This window comes from Petromyzon marinus, chromosome 14 (genome assembly GCF_048934315.1).
Source record: "Petromyzon marinus isolate PM22_M1 ecotype Great Lakes invasive population chromosome 14, UKy_Petmar_22M1.pri1.0, whole genome shotgun sequence".
Classification (NCBI taxonomy): Eukaryota; Metazoa; Chordata; class Hyperoartia; order Petromyzontiformes; family Petromyzontidae; genus Petromyzon; species Petromyzon marinus.
The window spans coordinates 3,086,517-3,108,532 of NC_133680.1; the positions used below are offsets into that span (position 1 = coordinate 3,086,517).

General features: G+C 44.5%; 1 protein-coding gene across 6 annotated transcripts in view; it reads right to left on the bottom strand.

The window, feature by feature from the left end:
- Nucleotides 1–1,714: 1,714 nt before the first annotated feature.
- Nucleotides 1,715–22,016, bottom strand: part of POT1 (protection of telomeres 1) — a 28,890-nt gene continuing 8,588 nt past the window's right edge. For 5 of the 6 annotated variants that reach the window (XM_076067030.1, XM_076067025.1, XM_076067028.1 and 2 more), the window contains exons 7-20: nucleotides 20,873–20,987; nucleotides 17,894–18,027; nucleotides 15,933–16,226; nucleotides 14,928–15,083; nucleotides 10,890–11,062; nucleotides 8,718–8,800; nucleotides 8,022–8,126; nucleotides 7,455–7,611; nucleotides 6,551–6,789; nucleotides 5,875–6,010; nucleotides 5,284–5,369; nucleotides 5,071–5,168; nucleotides 3,359–3,467; nucleotides 1,715–2,940 (exon numbers count right to left, since the gene is read on the bottom strand). In XM_076067030.1, coding sequence (XP_075923145.1) covers nucleotides 2,828–2,940; nucleotides 3,359–3,467; nucleotides 5,071–5,168; nucleotides 5,284–5,369; nucleotides 5,875–6,010; nucleotides 6,551–6,789; nucleotides 7,455–7,611; nucleotides 8,022–8,126; nucleotides 8,718–8,800; nucleotides 10,890–11,062; nucleotides 14,928–15,083; nucleotides 15,933–16,226; nucleotides 17,894–18,027; nucleotides 20,873–20,987 — 1,998 coding nt within the window. In that variant the 3' untranslated portion in view covers nucleotides 1,715–2,827. The remainder of the gene's footprint in view (nucleotides 2,941–3,358; nucleotides 3,468–5,070; nucleotides 5,169–5,283; nucleotides 5,370–5,874; nucleotides 6,011–6,550; nucleotides 6,790–7,454; nucleotides 7,612–8,021; nucleotides 8,127–8,717; nucleotides 8,801–10,889; nucleotides 11,063–14,927; nucleotides 15,084–15,932; nucleotides 16,227–17,893; nucleotides 18,028–20,872; nucleotides 20,988–22,016) is intronic. The other variant, XM_076067026.1, reaches the window with a different exon arrangement.

The following is a 22,016-nucleotide window of genomic DNA, read 5'->3' on the forward strand; positions in this document are numbered from 1 at the left end:
ATGAGGGAAATAAGTATTTGACCCCCTCTCAATCATAAAGATTTCTGGCTCCCAGGTGTCTTTTATACAGGTAACGAGCTGAAATTAGGAGCACACTTAAAGGGAGTGCTCCTAATCTCAGCTTGTTACCTGTATAAAAGACACCTGTCCACAAACGCAATCAATCAGATTCCAAACTCTCCACCATGGCCAAGACCAAAGAGCTCTCCAAGGATGTCAGGGACAAGATTGTAGACCTACACAAGGCTGGAATCGGCTGCAAGACCATTGCCAAGCAGCTTGGTGAGAAGGTGACAACAGTTGGTGCGATTATTCGCAAATAGAAGAAACACAAAAGAACTGTCAATCTCCCTTGGCCTGGGGCTCCATGCAAGATCTCACCTCGTGGAGTTGCAATGATCATGAGAATGGTGAGGAATCAGCCCAGAACTACACGGGAGGATCTTGTCAACGATCTCAAGGCAGCTGGGACCATAGTCACCAAGAAAACAATTGGTAACACACTACGCCGTGAAGGACTGAAATCCTGCAGCGCCCACAAGGTCCCCCTGCTCAAGAAAGCACATATACATGCCCGTCTGAAGTTTACCAATGAACATCTGAATGATTCAGAGGACAACTGTGTGAAAGTGTTGTGGTCAGATGAGACCAAAATGGAGCTCTTTGGCATCAACTCAACTCGCCGTGTTTGGAGGAGGAATGCTGCCTATGACCCTAAGAACACCATCCCCACCGTCAAACATGGAGGTGGAAACATGCTTTGGGGGTGTTTTTCTGCTAAGGGGACAGGACAACTTCACCCCATCAAAGGGATGATGGACAGAGCCATGTACTGTCAAATCTTGGGTGAGAACCTCCTTCCCTCAGCCAGGGCATTGAAAATGGGTCGTGGATGGGTATTCCAGAATGACAATGACCCAAAACACACGGCCAAGGCAACAAAGGAGTGGCTCAAGAAGAAGCACATTAAGGTCCTGGAGTGGCCTAGCCAGTCTCCAGACCTTAATCCCATAGAAAATATGTGGAGGGAGCTGAAGGTTCGAGTTGCCAAACGTCAGCCTCAACCTTAATGACTTGGAGATCTGCAAAGAGAAGTGGGACAAAATCCCTCCTGAGATGTGTGCAAACCTGGTGGCCAACTACAAGAAACGTCTGACCTCTGATTGCCAACAAGGGTTTTGAGACCAAGTACTAAGTCATGTTTTGCAGAGGGGTCAAATACTTATTTCCCTCAATAAAATGCAAATAAATTTATAACATTTTTGACATGCGTTTTTCTGGATTTTGTTGTTATTCTGTCTCTCACTGTTCAAATAAACATACCATTAAAATGATAAACATCATTTCTTTGTCAGTGGGCAAACGTACAAAATCAGCAGGGGATCAAATACTTTTTTCCTTCACTGTATACTGTCGACTGAACTAAGCATCACGTTTCCCCTCCAAATTGGCAAGCACAGTTAAGCTTTCCAGAAAAAATATTGCATTTAAAAAAAATCACGCAATCTAATGCCAATTATTTTAAAAACGTTTTAAAACTAAAATGTTTTCTAACTAGCTTTTAACTGTAATTAGACTCCTTCAGTTATATATTTAGTAATCCAGAAGCAGGTCTCGCAGCTGTGTTGATGCAGCATAACTGTGTTCTGTCCCTGTGTATACACACGTCATTTTAAGTGTTTAAACGTTTAACACTCGAGACGTACACACGTGCTCATGACGGGTTTTTTTTATTATTGGCTCAACAGATACCAGGAGAGGGCAGCAAAAGTCTGTCATTCTGTAAACATATTAAAAAAAAAATCTTAGACAACATTGACAAGTGTAAAACCTATTGTAAATACATTGTTACAGGCGTGTCTCGCTTAACGGGCGTTCTTTTTCTGAGAATTCGATTTCACGAGCAATTTGAATTTCTACCTATTTGTTCGAAAAGCTATCAAAATATTCGCTTATCTCGGGAAGACCGATGAATAAATGCGTCCCGTGGCACCAGGGGATGCACCGCAGGCGCAGCTGTTTATCAGCTGTGCTGCGGTGTGTAAACATCACCACGAGTGAGACAAAGGCGGCCATGCGTGGTGCTGTCCACCCACCCCTCATGTGTGCCGTACTAGCCTTGATAGCTGCTACTCGGCTCACAGCACTTGCCCCAAACAGTCTGTTCAGGCTATCGGGGGCCCTTGCACTGTGGTTCTTCATGTGTGGTGTTAAATTTAATGTTCTTTGTTAAAAAATTATAGTCATTTGTATATAATTTTAAAAAAAAGTTGTTCAAGAGTGGAAGATGATGGGGCCGAATCGTAACTTGGCTTGTAGCATGAGAGGAGTGAGTCAATGGGAATACGACAGATCCATTCACAGATTTTAGCATGCCGAGCAATGTTCGTGAAACGCATCTTGCCGTTTACGTGAGGCGTGCCTGTGTTAATGACAACTACCACATTTGGAAAATTGCAGTCCATATCCTGGTGAAAAAAAGTGTTGTATTCCCAAAGTTTCCAAAGTGAATACTTCAGATTGCTTCATATAACCATTCACAAACCAATGTTTGCATGGACGACCTGGCAACTTGATTCATTGTACCAAAAGCCCTTGGTATAAACGATATACAATTTACATTATCCACCGTGGAGCAGGAAAGTAAGAACAAGTCGGGACACATTTTACTCCGGTCTCGATCAGATCCCACCATACTCCACCTTCAGCCAGCTCTTTTGCAGGACCCATTTAATATCAGGTGAAAGACACGGGAATGGGGTGGGTTGGGGGGAATGCACAGCGCTGGGTTATCCTCAACGCAACATCGCCTCTGCAGAGATTTTTGTCACTCATCTGTGCCCAGCGTCGAGCTGAAGATGCGATAGTGCACTCTCCGCTGGGATTTCAGGTTGCCGCTGTAAAATGACTTCAGGCAGCACTCGAGCCACGGGTGGTTTTCTGTTGAATGAGGAAAACGAATAAAGCGACCCACGGACGTGCCCAACATTTAGGTCATTTAATAACGGCATAAGGATCCTGCTGGAGGGCCCTGTACGGCTACTGGTTTATGGCGAGTCAATTTACAAAGCGATTGGGGCATCGTAACGTTTCTGCTATGCATTCACTTTTTAATAAGATTGTGAATAAGGCAAGTTGAAATAATATTCTGCTGGAAACCAGCACACTCAGAAACAAAACCAACACAAATCACAATAATCCGAAAGCAAACATCTCATTCCGTTTCTGGGCAGGAAAACCAAAACGGGCATTTTTGTTGTTGCTCCTATTGAACTCTAACGACAGAAACGTTGATTGAACACGGCTAACATTTTTCAGAGCGCGTTTCTAACACGGGACACGGATAACACATGATTACCTGCGTTATCATCGTAAGGACACAGCCGGTGCAAAATGTCCACCAGACGATGCTGCAAATCTTGGTCCACAAGCACCTCCTCTGCTTGTAGACCGCAGAAAAATATCTCCTGCGCAAACAGAGATTCGCAGTCATTGCTGGCCGAGACGAACACAGAAAGAGACTGCAGCTTCAGACGGAGAGAGCGCTCCCACTGTACTCTTGCTTAAACGCAATTAGGACAAGCGCAGGTGATAATTCAAAACCAGCGGTCAGGATGGGCAAGCACACGCTGGCACACGTCACAGCACCTACACTTATCACCACCATCCCAAGAGCTCAATTAGTACTCTGGCAGCAATTAATAACTGTGAAAATGAGTCTTTGCGCATCCCGTTGAAAGGCTCCATTGTGTTTGGCGATGCTGTGGGGTCGTGCTTATGGCAACACGTATGTATGTTGAACTTCTTTCGCACTGTACGGAGCCAACCATGCTAATCACAAGTGTGTGGGGGAAGTATACCAAACTAGACAAAACGCAGTTGTAATTAAATGAGTTTTCAATCTTGATTTAAAAGTGCGTAGCTCCAGTGGCTACCTAATATGGGAAGAGCATTCCAGACAGCCACAGAAGCGTACCTGAAAGCGTGTGATGCAGTGACTGTCTTTGTACGATGGCTAGCCAAAATCCGCTGCTGTGAGGATCACCAGAGTGCAGGTAATGGTCTACGCTCCTTGACGAGATCAGCAAGGTATTGTGGTTTATTTGTGACAAACGCACGGCACCATCGTTGCTTGCCCAGCAGTTTTCCATTAAAGTTAGCGAAGCAGCACTTGAGAAGCAGTAGAATAAGGCAGTACAATAATCTGATGCGACATTCTCATGACAACTGGCAAGTTGACTCCATCACTCTAGGAATTGTCCTGGACCAGCATAGCACGAATTTTGCACTGCTTCCCAAGTCATGCAGCCATGGGTTCAGCCCTTCCCACTCTGCCCTCTTTTTATGCTCCACAGCTGCAGGGACGCAATCATAATAAGAGTTTATTTTAAGGAGTGTTTAACGGAGACTTTAGTTAGGTTAGACTAGCAAAAGTTGAAAAAACACAGACAAGGTTCACTGCTGCAGATATGGAGTGATGAAATAAACTCGTATGCATGTGCTTGGCGGGCTCGAGCAGGACATGTCCCTAGAAGGGATGGTCAGTGGTCAAAACTAATGACAGTGGCAGCCAAAGGTAGATTTCACGCTCAAGAAGCAACGAGATCAGCTCGTGTTTAAAAGCTGGATGGAATTTGCATCGCAGGAAACTTTGATGGCGATGGCTTGCGGGGGCCTTCATCCAGCAGTGGATTAATCGTTCCGGCCGATGACAGTCCCCAAAAACCACAGCCCTGACGTTGACCTCAGCGAGGGACGTCAATGACCGAGCCCGTCTCTTCTTATGCACTGACTCCGTGGATTATCACGAGTGTTTCCAAGGGTGGCCCAGGTGAAAGCCAATGGGCAACTGCTCGTAAAATTGAGCACGCGCGGTCTCGGCACTCGAGTCTGGTCGGCCTGGTAAGGCTGCTGTCGAAATTTCAGCCGAGACCATTCACCCGGCTTGAGCACCGAGCCGGTTTGGTTCCCCACCGGCTGGAAACGCGGTGTAGCTGCCCTGTGAGGTGTAACCCGACAGCTAGCGGTGGGCGGGGGGGGTGTTGTGGAGGGGATTGAGTTGCAACTTACGGCCTCGTCTGCAGCGAGCGAGGCTACGATGTCGCCCGTGGAGTCGCGCAGGTGGAATCTCAGAGTGAAGATATATCGCATGGGTTGTATTCCCAAAGCTGAGAGGCACAGTGATATTGCAGTACGTTAATAATGACAATGGATAAAAAAGAAAATGTTTGCCGAATACAACAAGTTAATGAGGCTGTGATGGTAGCCTTCAGCGAGCACCACCTCCAGCGATCTTGTTCACGTCAAAGGATTTCAACTTCTCCAAGCCGCAAAGACTTCCGGCTCTTGGCTGACTGCAATCCAGACATCTGTGGGAAAACAAAATTTAAATTGTAATTTTTATAACCGTGCTGTCGGTGTCGTGTCAAGAGAAGACGCTTTCAGGAACATCTGCCAAGCAGTCTGACCCGTCGTGTCTGTGATATCTGCTGTGGTAGCAGCTATCACAGAACTACTTCCAAGATCCCTTCAATTGAGATCTCACCCAACCGAGGGGGCAGCACTTGCCCACCTGCCCTATTGCAGAGTAATATTTGTTGCATGGAAGTCAAACTGATATTTTCAACTCTCAAAAGAGCTGGAATTTAACAAAATGGCAACCCAAATGTAATAAATGTCTGAGGTCATTCACCCCGGGACTGAGACGGTCAACTCAAATAACTTAAGAATGTGGCTTGACCATGGGTGGCTGCCTGATATTTACGCAGGATCTTAGGCGGTGAGTAATTTTATTTTCAAATTGTCAACCCAAGAGGTCATCTAAATGACACGACCCTCCCCCCCAGGGCGAGCGTGTGGAAGGTGCCGCTTGACCTGAAGTAACTCCGACTCTTTTTGATGACAAAAGGAACTGGGTCATCGCACATAGTGAGAACGTCATCCCGCGGCGTCACGGGGATGACGCACCCAACGTCTTCGGAAAGGTTTTGCAGTTCCGTTACGGCCGTGCCTGCAAAGCCTCGCAGAAAACACAGAATAAACGCCCCAGGCTGCGTCACGGAAACAAATGATCGACGCAAGACAGGGTTCTTGCGTCAAGTCATATTTGAAAGAAATAAAAATGTACTTTTGAGTTGAAATTCCGGACGGGGGCTATGCGTGGTCAAGCAGCACGAGTCGAACAGGCAGTGTGGGTTTAACAAGCAACGCGGATCTAACGAGCAGCACACGTTGGGGCCCCTGGGAGGTCAATATTGGATTTCCTAGAAATAAACTGATCCCTGCCATGGGAATGCAAGAATTTCCACCACTGGCAAGAGTACGCCAAACGAAATGAGCACTGTAACATTTCTTGTTCGAGCACAAAACTAATGAGCCTGAATGAAGACGCATACTGCTGTGGGAAAAAAAAAAACAAATGAAATTCACAAAGGACCTGACTAAAAATTCCACAGGATGTCCTCAACTAGACTTGGGACTAGGACACGAATAAAAAAAAAGATGCCGACTAAATGAACAAATGGCTGCAGCTGTGACGACGGCGACTCACCTTCCACGAGCAAAGCAGATGCCTGCTTAGTGCCCGTTCTTCCACCACACGGCACGTAGCGGAAGACGGGTCTTTCTCGGCAGGTCCAGCCATCTTCCAAGGCAGCCGCGTCCTCCTCGGAGCAGTGGTTCCACAAGCTGGACTCGTGCTCCTCACTCCTCTGCACCACCGGGTTATCCGGCCACGTGGCAAGGCCTTTGAGCACCGACGAGATGACCTCCTGGCTCGGAATGTCCCGGCTGACGACGGTGTGTGCAGGGCATTGTTGCACGGGACAAGTTTTAAAATGTAAATGACTTGAGCTTCATTGCTCATCTCGACTTGGGTCACGATGCCCGAACGGTTAATTTAAACATTGCCATTACATGCTAAATGCAGAGTGTGGGATTTTTTGCGACATTCGGGTTTGACGTGCAACATAATACAGTATTACTTAGCAGGCAAATCGTGTGCTTCCACTGGGTAAACTAGAGTACAAGTACTGCATTGGCACGAGTCAGTCCTTGCCTTATAGCTACATTACTTCCTGTAATAACTCATAGTAGGCTCATTGTACAAGCTTCAGGACTCAATCAGAGTAGCCTAAATCTACAGCGTCATGCCTAAGCATGACCTACAGGACTGCCTGAGTGGAAACTCTAGTCCCACCGTGCTGATGCTTGGCACTCATCGCGGTCAGTTTTCAGGTCTTATCACGTGATGTTTGGCATCGTGTCTGATGTTTCGCGCCATGCCGACAGCTTCTTCAGGAACTGTGAGCGAAATGTCAAGGCATTATGCCGATCGTGCGATAAAACCCGAAAATACATCAGAGCTACATAGTACTGCTGTGCCAGGAGTCGCTAATACAGTCTTGGCGTGAGCTTCAGTGGTGAAAACTGTGTGTGCGATGCGTATTGCTTACAGGGCGTTGCACCGCGGGCAGTGCAGCCTGATGCTGCGCAAGAGCGACTCTGGACGGTAGCTGATGAGCCTGGCGCGGACGCGATGTTTATTCGGGACCAGGGCAGCCAACACCGTGCTCAGGGCAACGGCCTTTATGTGATGGTGGGCCGTCAGAACTGCAGGGCGGGCACATTGTGATGGTGGGGGGGGGTCCGTGCAGCATGTGTAACACGGAGGAGTGGTGGTGTAGTGGTTCGCGCGCTGCGCTACAAAACCAAGAAACTCGAGTTGGATTCCCGCTCACGGCCAACCCCGGTGACGATTATTTGTACTGGTGCTTGGCCTCCCCGAGGTCGACTCAACCTCAAATGAGTACCAAGTGCGGTGTGTAAACATCGTCACTGGGGAGACAAAGGCGGCCGGCGATGGTGCGGGCCACCCACCCCCTTGTGTACCGTTCCGGCCTTTATAGGTGCTCGCTAACAGCACTTGCCCCAATCTGTTAAGGCTATATGGGGACGTTTGTTTCGTACACGGAGGAGGCTACTCCTGCCGTATTCCCCCGAAACCACAGAGCTGTGCCTACCGGTGGCCGAACGTTGCAGGCAGCGAGGTTCCGTGTCGTCATCGCTGAGCTCCTCCCGTGTACCCACTAAGCCTTCCACTGCCTCGCCCTGCCACTCTTCTGTTGCTGGGGATGGTTAAATGACACCAGTTACTGAAACCTTTGGCTAATGCAGTGACATTTTAAATACTTCGGGAACTCATTCATTGCTTGGCTGCAGAACGGTTTCGTAAGTGATCGTTATGTAACAAGACGAGTGACCAAAACAATGAATGTGAATCAATAAAGCAATCCAACGTTACATGCCTAACAAGTGGAACTCAATGTTTTTGGTTGTTAACCGATAGGCATAGCATTACAGTGACATGACCGAGAATAAAATTATGACACCCACTATTGTGCATTTTTTTCTTCTTTATTAACTTAATATCAACATTTTAATCTCATTTTGACAGAGCCCAGGTAGGTATCTACAAGAGCCGTTTGTTTGGTCTTGCATCTTCCTTTAAGGAATGTTCATCACAATGTGTATCTATTAAAGGAGTTTTGGAAGAAGCTTTACTACTTTATGTTTACAAATTTTACAGACGTAAAAAGTTAAAGGTAACTTTGACCGAAAGATTACAATTCGAAATCTACAAATATTCCACGACTCATGAGAAACGTCCCACTTGACGAAGTGGCCAGCATGCACAAGTTATTTATGACCAGAATTACTTTCATCCGTGTCGTCTGCTGCTGCTAGCAGAGCATCTGTGACCAAGGCATCTGCAGCTTTCTCTGCCACCTTTTCCAGAGCCCTGTGGTTCAGAGACAGGAATCGGAAGGAAGAGAGGAATGCATAACAGAATCAGAATCATTCTTTATCCCAGAGGAATCTGATGAGCTATGAAGCTCTTTTCCACAGACATCCAGTAGAGGTGGGTCAGCAAGTTACATGAACTAAACAATACAAAAAAACAATATTCAAGAGCAAGATAGGTTTGGTGTAATGTAACATTCCTAATAACCTTTTCTTTTTTTTTGAAAACATTGACAAGTGAATGTACAACCTTAGACATTGATAAATATGTGTAATGACAGGGTGACACCTGCCAGCCTAAAGGGGTAATTAAGGTCATGGCTGCATTACATAATGCCGTATTATAAGGGGGGCGTATATGGGGTAAAGGTGAAAGGCTGAGTCAATCGAGAAGCTCCGGGAACCAGCCCGAAGGTTCTGGAAAGGGGACGTGGCCAGAGGTGGAGCTTGGCCGCGCCGGGACAGATATAAGGGGGGCCGAACCAGAGGTTCGGGGCTGTTACGGGTCCTGGCTGCGTCGCTGCTCTCTGCCATCTCTTCGTCTCCGACCATGTGGCTGATCTTCTGGAAGACTCTCTCCATCGCCGCGCTGGTTGAACAGCTCGCGGAGTCAAGCCGGAGATGGGGCTACGTGTTAGCATCGCCAATGTGTAGCTGCGTTACACGATGTATCGCCGAGTGTGCCCTTGAATAAATAATAAGTCTTCTACTCGACGTGTCATTACATATGTAATAACTCATATGAAAAAATATATAATATTCACTCAAAGATGCCTCGCCGAGTATTTAAGAACCTTATTCAGGAGGGTGCCTGCTTCAGATGTTTTGCCAATTGTTTTGAAAAGCATTTTCACGTGGGTGAGAAATTGAAGTGCACTGCATACAAGGGGAAAAAAAACATCCCATATACTTATTCCGCACGGGTGCAACAATTTTCCTCCCTTGCAATTCGATTAATTGTCGCGATTCAGGGTCACGGTTCTGAACAGAATCATTCATTATCTTTTTAACACTGCGGTGACTGCAGTGGTCTCGCTCCTGGCTGGAGAAGTCGCGTGAACCCATTATCCGCAACACCTGCGGATCCAAACGCCGCCGATTCTTACACACGTCATTCAATACGCGCATCACCACCTTAACAAGGAGCGAAGAATCGTCGCCTAATCTACCGACGTGTGTTCCTACCACGAACGCCTCTAACCCAGCTGCCAACAACGTGTGGGTCAGTGAAGCATACTTCACAGTGGACGTTGAAGATCCTGTAAAGGTTTTGTATATATGAACCTTATGGCAGGACCCCGGGGTCCCATAAGCCCCCGGCTTTCACATAAACTGCGTTGCGACGTCATTTTATGTCTGTTGAATGCTCTACGTGATGCGCTAATCAAAGTTTTGTTTCTTCTGCGTATTTGTCCTCGCTGCGCTTGGACGACACGACAACAGAATGATCCGCGCCAGGTGGGTCGCGGCGTTTATGTGCGCGGTGGGACGGAGTCGCCAAAAATAAATAAAATAATTACGATTTTGACTTCCGTTTATTCGGGACCCAAGGGTCCCGACCTAAAGTATAATATATAGTTTTTTATTGAAATATAATATTAAGTTATTTTAAAAAAAGAGAAGGCCATCCACGTGTGCCGGCGTCCAAGTCGATTAATTATTCGCAAATCAATCTATTAAAAAAACTATTCTTTATTTTACCAGGGAAGGCCCACTGAGCTATATTGCTCTTGTTCAGAAGAGACCTGGTCACAAATGATAGCTTAACAAAGTGGCTTATGTGAACATTTATAGCAGACAAATACTCTAAACGCGTGTTGTTGATTCTAAATGTGGAGGGAAACACCGGAGGACCCGGAGAAAAATCCATGCAACCACAGGGAGAGAGACATGAAAACTCCAAATATAAAGCAGGTGTCAGGCTCGGGATCAAACCCACGACCTACAGTATACCACTGTGGTGGCACCCCTCGGTGCCCTGTCGCAGGATGCCTTAAGAGGCACTGCAGCAGGAGGGTGCGGTATAAATATTTAGTGGGGACAATGATGATGTCAAACTAGTCTTGCGGCTATGTCAGAAGCCATACCGATGCAGCGAGAGGAGCTCTGGGCTGTCTTTGGGGAGCGTGATGATGGCACGGCCGAAGGCGGTACCGCCCCCGTGTAGAACGAACTCCAGCTCGCCCTGGGTCGTATCAGACTTGTTCCTTGACTTCCGTAGGTAGGTGTGCAGGTTTAAAATCTCAAGGAACGACCCCAGCTGCACCACACGTGCATGGGGAGGGATGGAGCAGCAAGCGCAACGACGCACCGGTTCGTACGTACGGATGTACGTTGGAACTTCTTTCGCATGGTACGTAGCCAACAGTGCTAATCGGAGGTTCACCAACTAAAAGTGACGCTTACGCTCCAGGTACATCACCCTGAATCGTTTGAGAGCTGAAAATGATTCGTGCAAAAAACAAGAAAATTATTTTGAAACGTTACATTTAGTATAAATTACAATGCAGCCCTGCAATGTTTTGCTCACGCCACTGCTGGCAGAAGGGCCTCCACTTGAAAGAACTCTCTTGAGTCACTACAGAGGGTATTTGGCCTACTCTTTCAAACTGGGCAGACATCTTAAAAGCGGTGCAAGTACCTACACTTTACCCCACCCCACACAACCTGCTAATTTGCTCGAACAAAAGTTCACGAGACGGCTAACAATAGAATAATATGGAATTCGCAACTCTAATCATGCAAATTAATTGCAAAGCTGTGGAAAGGGGGGGGGGGGGGCTGGTGGTGAATGGGAAGGTTTTGATGTGAATCATAATAGTTACATTAGCAGGATAGGGTGGGGAGATGGGAAACATCAGCCCTGAAACTGTTAAATGCATGACACAAATAAGAGCTGCTACATTCTTGCTAAATGGTTGCATCTGGGAGAACCAAACACTAACAGTAAACCACATTGTAATGCTTTGTGTGCAACACAATCTTCTCCAGCAGCATCCACGATTCTCTGAACCTTGCTTGTAAAACCAAATATTTGCATGACGTCTTAGGAGACTCTTTTGTTTTTAAATGCGAATTTAAACTTGAATTGTACAGTGGCCGAGTGAAAACTACAAAATAAGCAAAACCAATAAAGATATATAGCAGGCCAAATGCAATCTCATGTAAATGGCTAAAGCCTTGCACTTTGCGATTGGCATTATTTCTAGTGTCACTAAGCCATTACGTACGTTTGCAGGAGGAGGCATGAAATATTCACAGGGAGATGCACTTCATCTCAACTTTCGTATTGCCTTAGCAACCACAATTAATGGAACGCAAACAATATTCCCCCAGTGATTTGTGTTGTCTATGCAAACTGCTGTTCAAGGTACTGATAGTGACACTTCTTTTTATGTGCCGATTTCTGCAGGCACGAGCCTGTGAAGTGCAGTCTGTGCCCTGCAGAATAAATCTGCTGTCAGCGTATGATAAATGAAACCCAAGCGCTTTGATATTTAAACCTATGAAAATATTCATTTGCAACTGCATGCATAATATATCACCAGATAGGGACACCTAAAACAAGGCCCAGAATATAACTGTCAGTTTCAACAGCTCTGCTTAATAGGGATCCTTTATCTTCATGTCCAGCAGATGACGGCAAAGAGCCTAGGATTTGCTGTTGAGTCCACTGTTGGCTGCATTGTTAGCAGCCACATCATTGTATGACCAACTGCAGCATTGTGCTAGTTATAGATACAATTTCTAAGAACACAAAGAACTATTGAATGCTCAATTAATGCATGCATTATTAGACAAAAAAAGGAAAGCCGGAATTTTTATAAAGCTGTCATTAATGTAAATCTTTTGCAGATAACATATATATAAAATAAAAAGCCCTCATGACAAGGGCTTACAGCATCAATGCAGTTTTGTGCACCGCTAATTAAAGATAGGCTCTCGCAAGACACCGTTGCTGCTGTGATGGAGTCTCTAGCCAATTCCCTATTTAACCCAATGTGCTATTGCGTAGGCCAACCGAGCTTGCAGCGTTTGCGAGATGCACACTGCATCTGTTTCTATATTCAGCAACAGCCCAGGGCATTTAAATATAAATGCTTTCAGAACTTAAATGTCTTTAAGACTATTATTGCTGAGAGCTTGATTTTGTGCGATGAACAAGAAGCAATGTTTTATATACTACTTCTGTAAAAATGATTGCTTTGACATGACCTGCATAACAATCCGAGGTACCATAACAATACGTACATTCCAGATGAACTTTAAAATCTATGGCTTATAACAACTGCAAAAAAAGTGGAAGTTGCGGATGTTAAAAGAGCAAATTGTAAAAGAGGATGTTTAATGGTTCAAAAGCAGATGGAAATTTGCAGTTGAATGTAAATTAATATTACAGATATACAAACACAAGTATTTTTATGCGGTATTCATTTCCCATGATTACATTTAAATAAAAAAATAACTATTAAAGAAGCCCCACGAAACTTTAAATTAAGACTAAATGGTTTTTCATACTAGGTCCCATATGACTGGGGGGAATGCGCCATAATAAATCCTATTTAAATTGAATTTCATGCCAGCAAGTCACCACACACATCCAAAAAGTAGAATTCACGGCTGAGCTTGTAAAAAATCCATCCCGTCTGATTTCGCCAAACCTTGCACCTGCAACGGCTCGCTTTGGCTACGCTTTCATCGTTAGAATCTTATAAACGTTTTGCACAACATACGAGACACACACCTCATGGTTTAGCAGATTAACAGCAACGTCCCAGCATGAGAGCAACTCTTAAAAAAAAAATCCCACTCCAGATATTTGTATTAAAAACAGCATTATTGGCAGTTATGTAGTGTAAAATGGTATTTTCATTTTGCAATGTTAATAACAAGGAAAAAAAGAATAAAGTATGATTATGGGAAACTGAGACTAATGGGAGACTTAATACTCAAAATTACCTTATGCTTTAAACTCGGACCTGACCAACTGGGAAAAGGATTAGTCATGACCGTAATAAAATAATAAATATCCAATGTCTTTCATGTGACCAAGCTATTAGCCAGGGTGGGTGGGAGCATTACTAACCAGCTCGGGGGGCCATTGGACGCCCAATTTCTTAATTGCGTACAATTTGAATGTCAATATTTATTCAGCCGACCATTAACGTCATTATCCATAGAAAGAAATGATTCGCTCTTTTAGCAATGATTCATCACGTTCGCCAGCCGCCACTTGTGGGCGGCGTTAATGCTCGCCCCGCTCCTCTCGCCAGTGAGGACTTCATGGCCACTTGATTCCCCCGTTGTCGACAGCGGGTGGTGGACAAGATTAAGAGAGAGCTGGTCGCATTCCGCTATGTCGATAATGTGACGATGCTCCTAGTGAGCTGCGAATATCTGAAGTCACTCTAACGCCAAGATCCTGCTCAGTGATCACACTGGCCCCGATGCCATGAGCATCGTCGCAACCTCAAGTGGGTAACTAAATGCACTCGCTTGCTGCAATGGGAAGAAGGTATAAGCTGCTCAAGGGAAGAGTCACGGTGTGAAAAATGTTCCTCTCAATCGATGAATTCCAACATTCAAATTAACAAGTTAAAAATAATTACAACATTGTTGAAAATTCTCATCTAGCATTGTTTAAAAATGTAAGAATTTAAAAAGGGTCCAATGATTGGTGGCTGCAGGGTTGTTTTCAACACAAGGTAATGCAGCTAAAATCCATTGTTGTACTGTACTATGCTCCAATGGCTGTTCCCTTCCTTCACCAACCCATACTAATGAGCAAGGTGAAGTATGGGGAAAATTAACCCCCATGACCCCCATGGAGTGGAAGATGCTCATCCAATAGACGATTGACAAAAGGCTCTACGTGATCATTAGTGGTTTTTCAACTTCCGCAAATAATCGGACACCAAAAGTTGTTGCTTTTCAATAACTCTGATGTATCCAATTGTTTTCCTATACAGAATAGCAATGATAGTTTGCCCAACTATCCACAAATAACGATGCATAATCTCTTAACACTACTTGTGTAAGTATTTCCAACAAGGATGTGCGGTCTTAGTTGCAATTAACAACAAATGTAGTTCATGATAAAAAAAAACACATTTAAGTGATCTCACCTGCAGGTCCCTTGTGGTTTTCGCATGGTTATCATAGGCGGCAATATCCACGACCAGTCCTCTTGACCGCTGAAGTAAGTCCGACCTTGACACCAGGATAGAATAGTCGATAGGAAAGCAGTGCACGGGGTAAGGGCATTGCGTTCCATCCCATACCTGGGGGAACAAAGCACGTGTTGAAGCATCCACCACTTAACCGGTAACGTGTCCTCCTGGGTCAACCAGAGTGCCCCAACCCCTCCCCTTAACCCACTCCCACCTGTCCTGGTAACCCTCACCTTAGCTACACCACCACTTTTAACAACCACACTCTGTATGTTAACTACTGCCATCGAATGCACACATTTATAATTATTTCAAAGCCCCTTGCACAAAGGGACTAAATAAATCTCCATAAGATAAAATTACCTTTTCAATTATGCAAACCCCTTTGTAGGAGGGCTTTCTACTTCAAACTTTACAACTACGGGATATTTTTTTCATCTAAGATGCTGTATTTAAAAAAACAAATATTTCCCCCCAATGTAATCCACATTGCATGATCGACGTTATGTTACGATAAAGTACCTACTATGATCTCTGGCAACCCTTCATCGTAGGGAATAGCTCACGGAAGCGGATGTCGCTCAGCTACCTCTGACATCTCTTCGAGGGATCTCCGAGCCAGTGCAGAACACTCTCATCTGCTCTGGCACCAAGATTAATGTTTGTCATATGAAAGTCAAACCGATATTTTGGATTCTCAGAACTGAAATTTTGCCAAATTAAGAGCAGAACGAAAGTAAATATGAAGCTGTTTTTTTTCGTGCAGTCGTTGGTGACTGTGTTAAGAACCCCCACTAATACAGGGCATGAGGACAATGATACATCACAGGTGGCTGATCTCGGATTAGACTGCAGAATCTCATTGGTGCGAGCTCAGCACTTTGATCTTTGAGCCACCCAGCCATCTCAACTAAATTCATGCCTAAACCTTCAGCTCAAGGCCCTGCTGATCACCGGCACCTTGAGAATGGTCGTCCTGTGGTCGACCACGGCCTTGGCCACGAGTTGACACCGAATATCCAGGAACTGGGGTGGCTTGACTTCAAAGAGGCGGACACCGTAGGAGGGTGACACAAAGCGCTCGGACGCCCACTGACGGAGCGCCAGCAGGATTTTGTGGTCCACGGCTGGGTTGAGGTGGTAGTTTGTAGTGGTGGAGGACGGTTCCATTGAAGCGCCCATTTGACCGCTAAACACGAGCGTCGAGAACCCGGGGCTGCTGCTGCCCTGCAGCACCCCTTGGTATAGCTGGACCTGCGCAGACGCAGGCACACACGCCGGCGTGAGTAACGATGTCAAGCAAATGAAAAAGCGAGCCGACGTGGGCGCTAACGCGTGCGCGGCAGTGCGGACAATTCATTTGGGCATGCGAGCACAAAACAAGTGTCGCGGGAGCACACCACTCTGGAAGCTGTGAAACCTCATCCTGCCGTCCTGTCAAGGTGAGGAAAGTAAATCAGCACCGCGGGCTAAACAATAGCAGCAGCCGGTGCATTCGTCGCTAAGTGCTGGTGACGTTACCATGGTGACTGTGCCAAACTAGGTGCACTTTGAGACCGCATCAAGTGGCAAACATGGACGTTGGGAATATCTCTCAGGGTAAGGAGGAGGAATGAATAAGTTGAAGCCTCAGCAGGGGGGGTTACTCAAATTCTTGACGTCCGGGAGGTGAAACTGAGAGGGAGATGTATAGGACGCGGTGGAACGAGATATGAGGACAGTGGATGTGAGGCACAGAATAGAAGCTCATAGAGGAAGATCTGAGCAGCAAACCCGATGCAATATAATGAGACTTTTAGCTTCGTAGATGCAAGTCTATGGATCTCTATGTAAGTGAATCTGTCTCTATGTAAGTCTGTGTAACTGCAGTGAACTATTGTTAAGCCTGTGGTTCTGAATGTAAGTCTACAGATCTCGATGTAAGGATAGCAGATGTGACGAGAGAAGAGGCGCAGAATAGACGTGCATCGAGAAAGAAAATCTGAGCAGTAAACCACATTCAAGAATGTGACTTTTGGCTTAGAAAAAAATTATGAAGTGGCAAAGGCTCTTTGGCAGGGGAGTCACGGGACACATCCAGATGTTATGGGTTCATTTGGCTACAGTGACTGAAAAATCCACGACCAGCACCCTTCACTATGGCAACTTACTACGTATGCCTGTACAAGCGAGCACAACAAACATGCTCACAAGCTGACAGACCAAAATACCATTCTACAACCAATTAACCATCGAAAGCAGAAGGCGTTTATTTAACTCCAAGCTTTGCATAGCCCGGTCTGGCACAGCAGCTTGTGCTCAAGCTCTGCAACCTCGAGAGGCCCAGTCTCCATTATCAGAACTCAAACTAGAAACAAAGTGACACTGACAGCAACGTATTTTTTTGCCGTGTGGCTTAAAGGATTTAGAAAACACTTCACCGACAATGCAACCTGTAAAAAAGACTATTCCTCTGGGAGGGAACAAAGTATTTTCACGAGATCAGTTAAGCGCCAGTAAGCGTGTAACTAGACCGTACTTAAACAACTTGTGGGCACGAAGCATCACCTCTTCGTGTGCATTAAGGTAACCGAGCATGTGGAGAACATTTATCCCCTCGAGCCAAGGCAAACACCCGTGTGTGTGTGTGTGTGTGCACAACCCTACCAACAAATACAAAACACAATGTAAATGTATGAGTACAATGTAAATGTATAAATATGAAACTGGTATCGCCCACAAGACTTATTCATGTGAAAAGAAGTAATGCCCTTTCCGATGTATTACCATCTCCCGAGTACCTCACAACCCAAGCTTACAATATCTAATATTCCCAGGCAGTCTACCACCAAAGCACTAATCAGGCTAAATTCTACTTCGCTTCCAACATTTGACTATATTGAGCGCTTTCAGAGACACGTGGTCGTCTTTGTGCCGTATACCTTGAGCCTGTGCATCCTCACGATGTCTCCGACACGTGTGACCTGTGGCAGCTGCTCAGGATGGCCAAATATCATGCACCGGAGCCCATGCTCCGGCTCGCTCTGGTCCACCAGCGACAGTATCATGAAGTGATCTGAGGACAGATAAGACAGCAGCGAACTTTTGTTTAGTCTTACATTTACTTTGATTTGTTGCACGGATTATCCTGTTCAGTAAATTGCCCGGATATTTTAAAAGGGGGATCCGTGGTGTGTAAGTACAGCAGCCAACAAAAGACAAAACATCAATATTGCCGAGAATGAATAATTTTGTTGGTGGCAAGGTACACTCATAACATTTCCTGTAATTAATTATAGTGGATGTCAGCATGACTTTGCCGTCAGCAATGCAGAGAAGGCAGATGATCAAGAATATTGGAATCCCACACACTGGATGAAATGTATCTGGGAGGAGATGGAACCGATGAAATCAGCTCGCGTGCAGGTCGATTGTTATATAATGGGGTCAACACTTTGTAAGCCCTTCAACCAAGCAGTTGACTAATTGTAGCTGATGGTGATGAAGCTACACGCATACAAATATGCCCTATAACTGTAGATTTTGGCAATAAAATGTAATCTCTTACCCCAGTGCATAATGGATCAAGATGAATGTGGCTCACAAACAAGTCTAATGATGAGGCATGCAAAGATACACATAATTTAAAAGTTTCATGAGGCCATATCAATCAATTGTGCATTTCATGAATCAATTTACGTTTTCTGAAAATTATATGCAATTATATGCTAATGCGACGCTTAGAGAGCCAATGGAGTGAACGAGGCAAAGAAGACAGTGACTATGGGGCACGAAAAAGAATCGATGCTTAAACCCTTAATCGTGACAATTATTGACATCGTGGGGGAGGATGATATTTATGGGTTTTTTTTTGCACTTGAAGCACAGTGGACCAGGAGCTTGGATTGAATCTGTGATGGTACCCTGACTGTGTATTTGCCTCCTGGATCTTGGGCTCATCTATAATTAATGGCATGGAAAGGGAAACTATTATTTAATTTTCAACAAGTCAGTCATACACTCTCTAAAACATATTTTATTTTTTTGCAAGGTGACTTGGGTTTTATTAAGCCTTAATTTATTCAACAAAGGATTCAGCTCTGTTTGGGAGCAATTTGCATTGAATTAATTCAACAAAAACAGGATGACCAAGCTTGGGAAGTGAACCTGGCAAGGGATTTTCACTAATTTTCCTAACTGGAACAATTTGTGTCATTTTATCTGGCTGCAGCCAATAAAATCAGCAAATGTAGGATTAATAATAAAAAAAACGTACTTAAGTCTTTACATCTTTAAACTTTCTGAAATAAATGGTAAATTGATTTTAGCATTTCATAAAGTACTTTTCAATAACAATCAACATACAACATAAAGCCTATGACCCAATTGCAGATAGTTTAACTTTATGAGGAGTGTAATTTGTGCAAGCCGATTAAATTATTCTCTTGATGGAATATAATAAAAAAAATAACTGCATTGTGAGAATAGGTTTCCCCATTTTTCTGGCAACAAAACAGATGTCAAGATGCTAAACAAGGAATCATGTCTGCATTAACCACAATACTTGTGGTCAGAATGCAAACAAAAAACACTGATAATATATGCATTGTCTTTGAAACTGATTGATCCACACCAAAGACAGCTTTTTTTGGAGCCTAGTCTCAAAAGGTGTTAGACCAGAGGACGCCTTTTGGCATCTTAACACCTGTTTTGTTGCCAGAAAAAAGGGGAAAATCTATTATATTTTGGTACTGGCAAAGGAGGTCCCATGAAATAACTGCATTATTAGACAAAGCTTAAACAACTTTATATTATCAGTTGATGGCTGTCCTTAAGAAATGCTTCTTAAGAATAACTCAATTTATTTGAATAATATAACAAGCTCTAATATACCATACAGCAAACTTTCCGTAGTAGTACCAGCAACCGCTAATGAAACCAGAATCTTACCCAATCAATTGCACTTACTGAAGCGTGGAGTTATATTCAGTGGCCCACGTCTTATTACTGCCTCACCTAATTTAATATTTTGCATTTAATTAAGCCAAACGGCACGCATCTGGAAAGCCCTGAGTCAAAGTGTGAAAACAGCTCCTAAATTTAACAGCCGCCTTGGTTTCTCTGTTAGCCCACAGGGCCAGAACCCTCGAGTGCCGCAAAACTGTCAAGAGCGGGGTGGGTGGGGGGGGAGCCAAATGAAACAATAGTGTCAACTACATTTTCAGAACGCTCCCACGAGTGAGTGTACGAACACGAGCCCCGTTTTAACATTAGATGTGTGTCACGCGAGGCTCCGACAAAGTCCAAAATGTTAACTTGCGCCGCTAGGACGAGCATCTTCATTGGTAATGGCGCTGGAAAATACACAACATAAAGCCCCGTGACCCAATTCCAGATTTACTTTGTGAGAGAAGTGTAATTAATGTATATCGCAAACATATATATATTTTATGTATATAAATATATTACATGTATATAATATATAATACAAATATACATGTAATATATGTAAATATATAAAATATATTAATATATTAAACGAAAATATTTATTTTACACACGCAAAAACATCAACTGTGACAAATCAGTGCCAAGTTCACTCGTGGTTTGTCCTGTATTCTGGCAGCTGTTGAAATAACGAGTTTTTTAATTATTTACAAAACCTAAATAAATATTCGTATTCTCATTGACATTAATAAATTAACCAAAATAGGTTTCCAGCCAGTATGGAAACCAAGAAAACAATGGTACATCTGGTGACTTACACCAAAGCACAGATTGTACCAAAAAACTTACACAACACCCTCTGAATGTTCTGGGCTGAAAGCTACGGTACAATGGTTGTTAAGAGTGTGTTCGGGCTCAGCAAAGACAAGGATGAGCGCAATTATGACACGAGCATGCATGGATTTTTGGCTTGCCTGTGCCGTTTGTGAATGTCGGAGGCCTGAAGAACTTGACAGCACCATAGACATTCACTACCATGCCCTCTCGAATCTTATCGATGGTGACGTATGTGTAGCTTACATCCGAATTCTGTCGGCAAAAGCAACAAATGCATCATGACGAGACATGAAAGGTTTTGATAGGAAAAAAATCCTCCAGCATTTTCCCTACATTTTCATCATTGTTCATATCATCGGCTCACACACAGCGTCCTGCAGTGCTTCGTAGGCTGCCATGTTCTATTGCCATCGCTGCTGCTTAAGAAGCTGTTGTGATGTCAAAGAAATTAACATTCTACATGACCACTTGGCTAGTTTTTCAGGGTAGTATTACTGCAGGACTAGCAATATGTAATGTTGAGTCATTATAGCAGCATGCCCACCGGACGGGCTCTGCTCCTGTTGGTCCATCACCACCATCATCAGCAGCCACCACAATACCCGCAGCAGAATCACACGTAGCAACAACACCATCAGCAGCCACGGTAACAGCAGCAGCAGAGGTGGTCCGTGATGTGGGTTATGGGGATCACCAGCCCATCATTTAAAGCAAGCCCTCCGCCTGGGGCAACCACCACCAACCACTACCATAACCTCCAGCAGCAGCCTCAGCCCCAGCCGTAGGGTGGCTCTGCCAGCTGTGGTGGCCCTCAGAGCCGGGCAGGGGCTGATGCGGGAGGCATGAGATGAAATCGGTGGCAGTAGAGACCCGTGACTTTCAGTGTTTCTTCCTTTTATCCCCCCATCCCTGCCCTCCTCCCCCCAACCCAGAGGCGGTGTGAACAAAAATAAACTAAACAAGGCTCATGAGATTCACTAAAGCTAACCAATAAACGTTTGCAATAGAGCAAATTTTATTGATTACAATTATTATTTGATCTATATTATGCTGTGTTGGAAGAACATCAACTCAAGGATTTAAAATTGTACAGTTCAATTGTCTAGATAATAAAAAAAAATTGCTTCTTCTGATGTTAAGTTAATGCAAGATTTCTCACAATATACTCCAATATTATCTCGCTGAATGTGGGGGTTATGTTCCTGGAAAATGCCGTGTTGGGCAAAACCAGGTTCAACAACTAATAGTCCTTTCTAGATTTGAAGCTTTCGTGATTGCAAG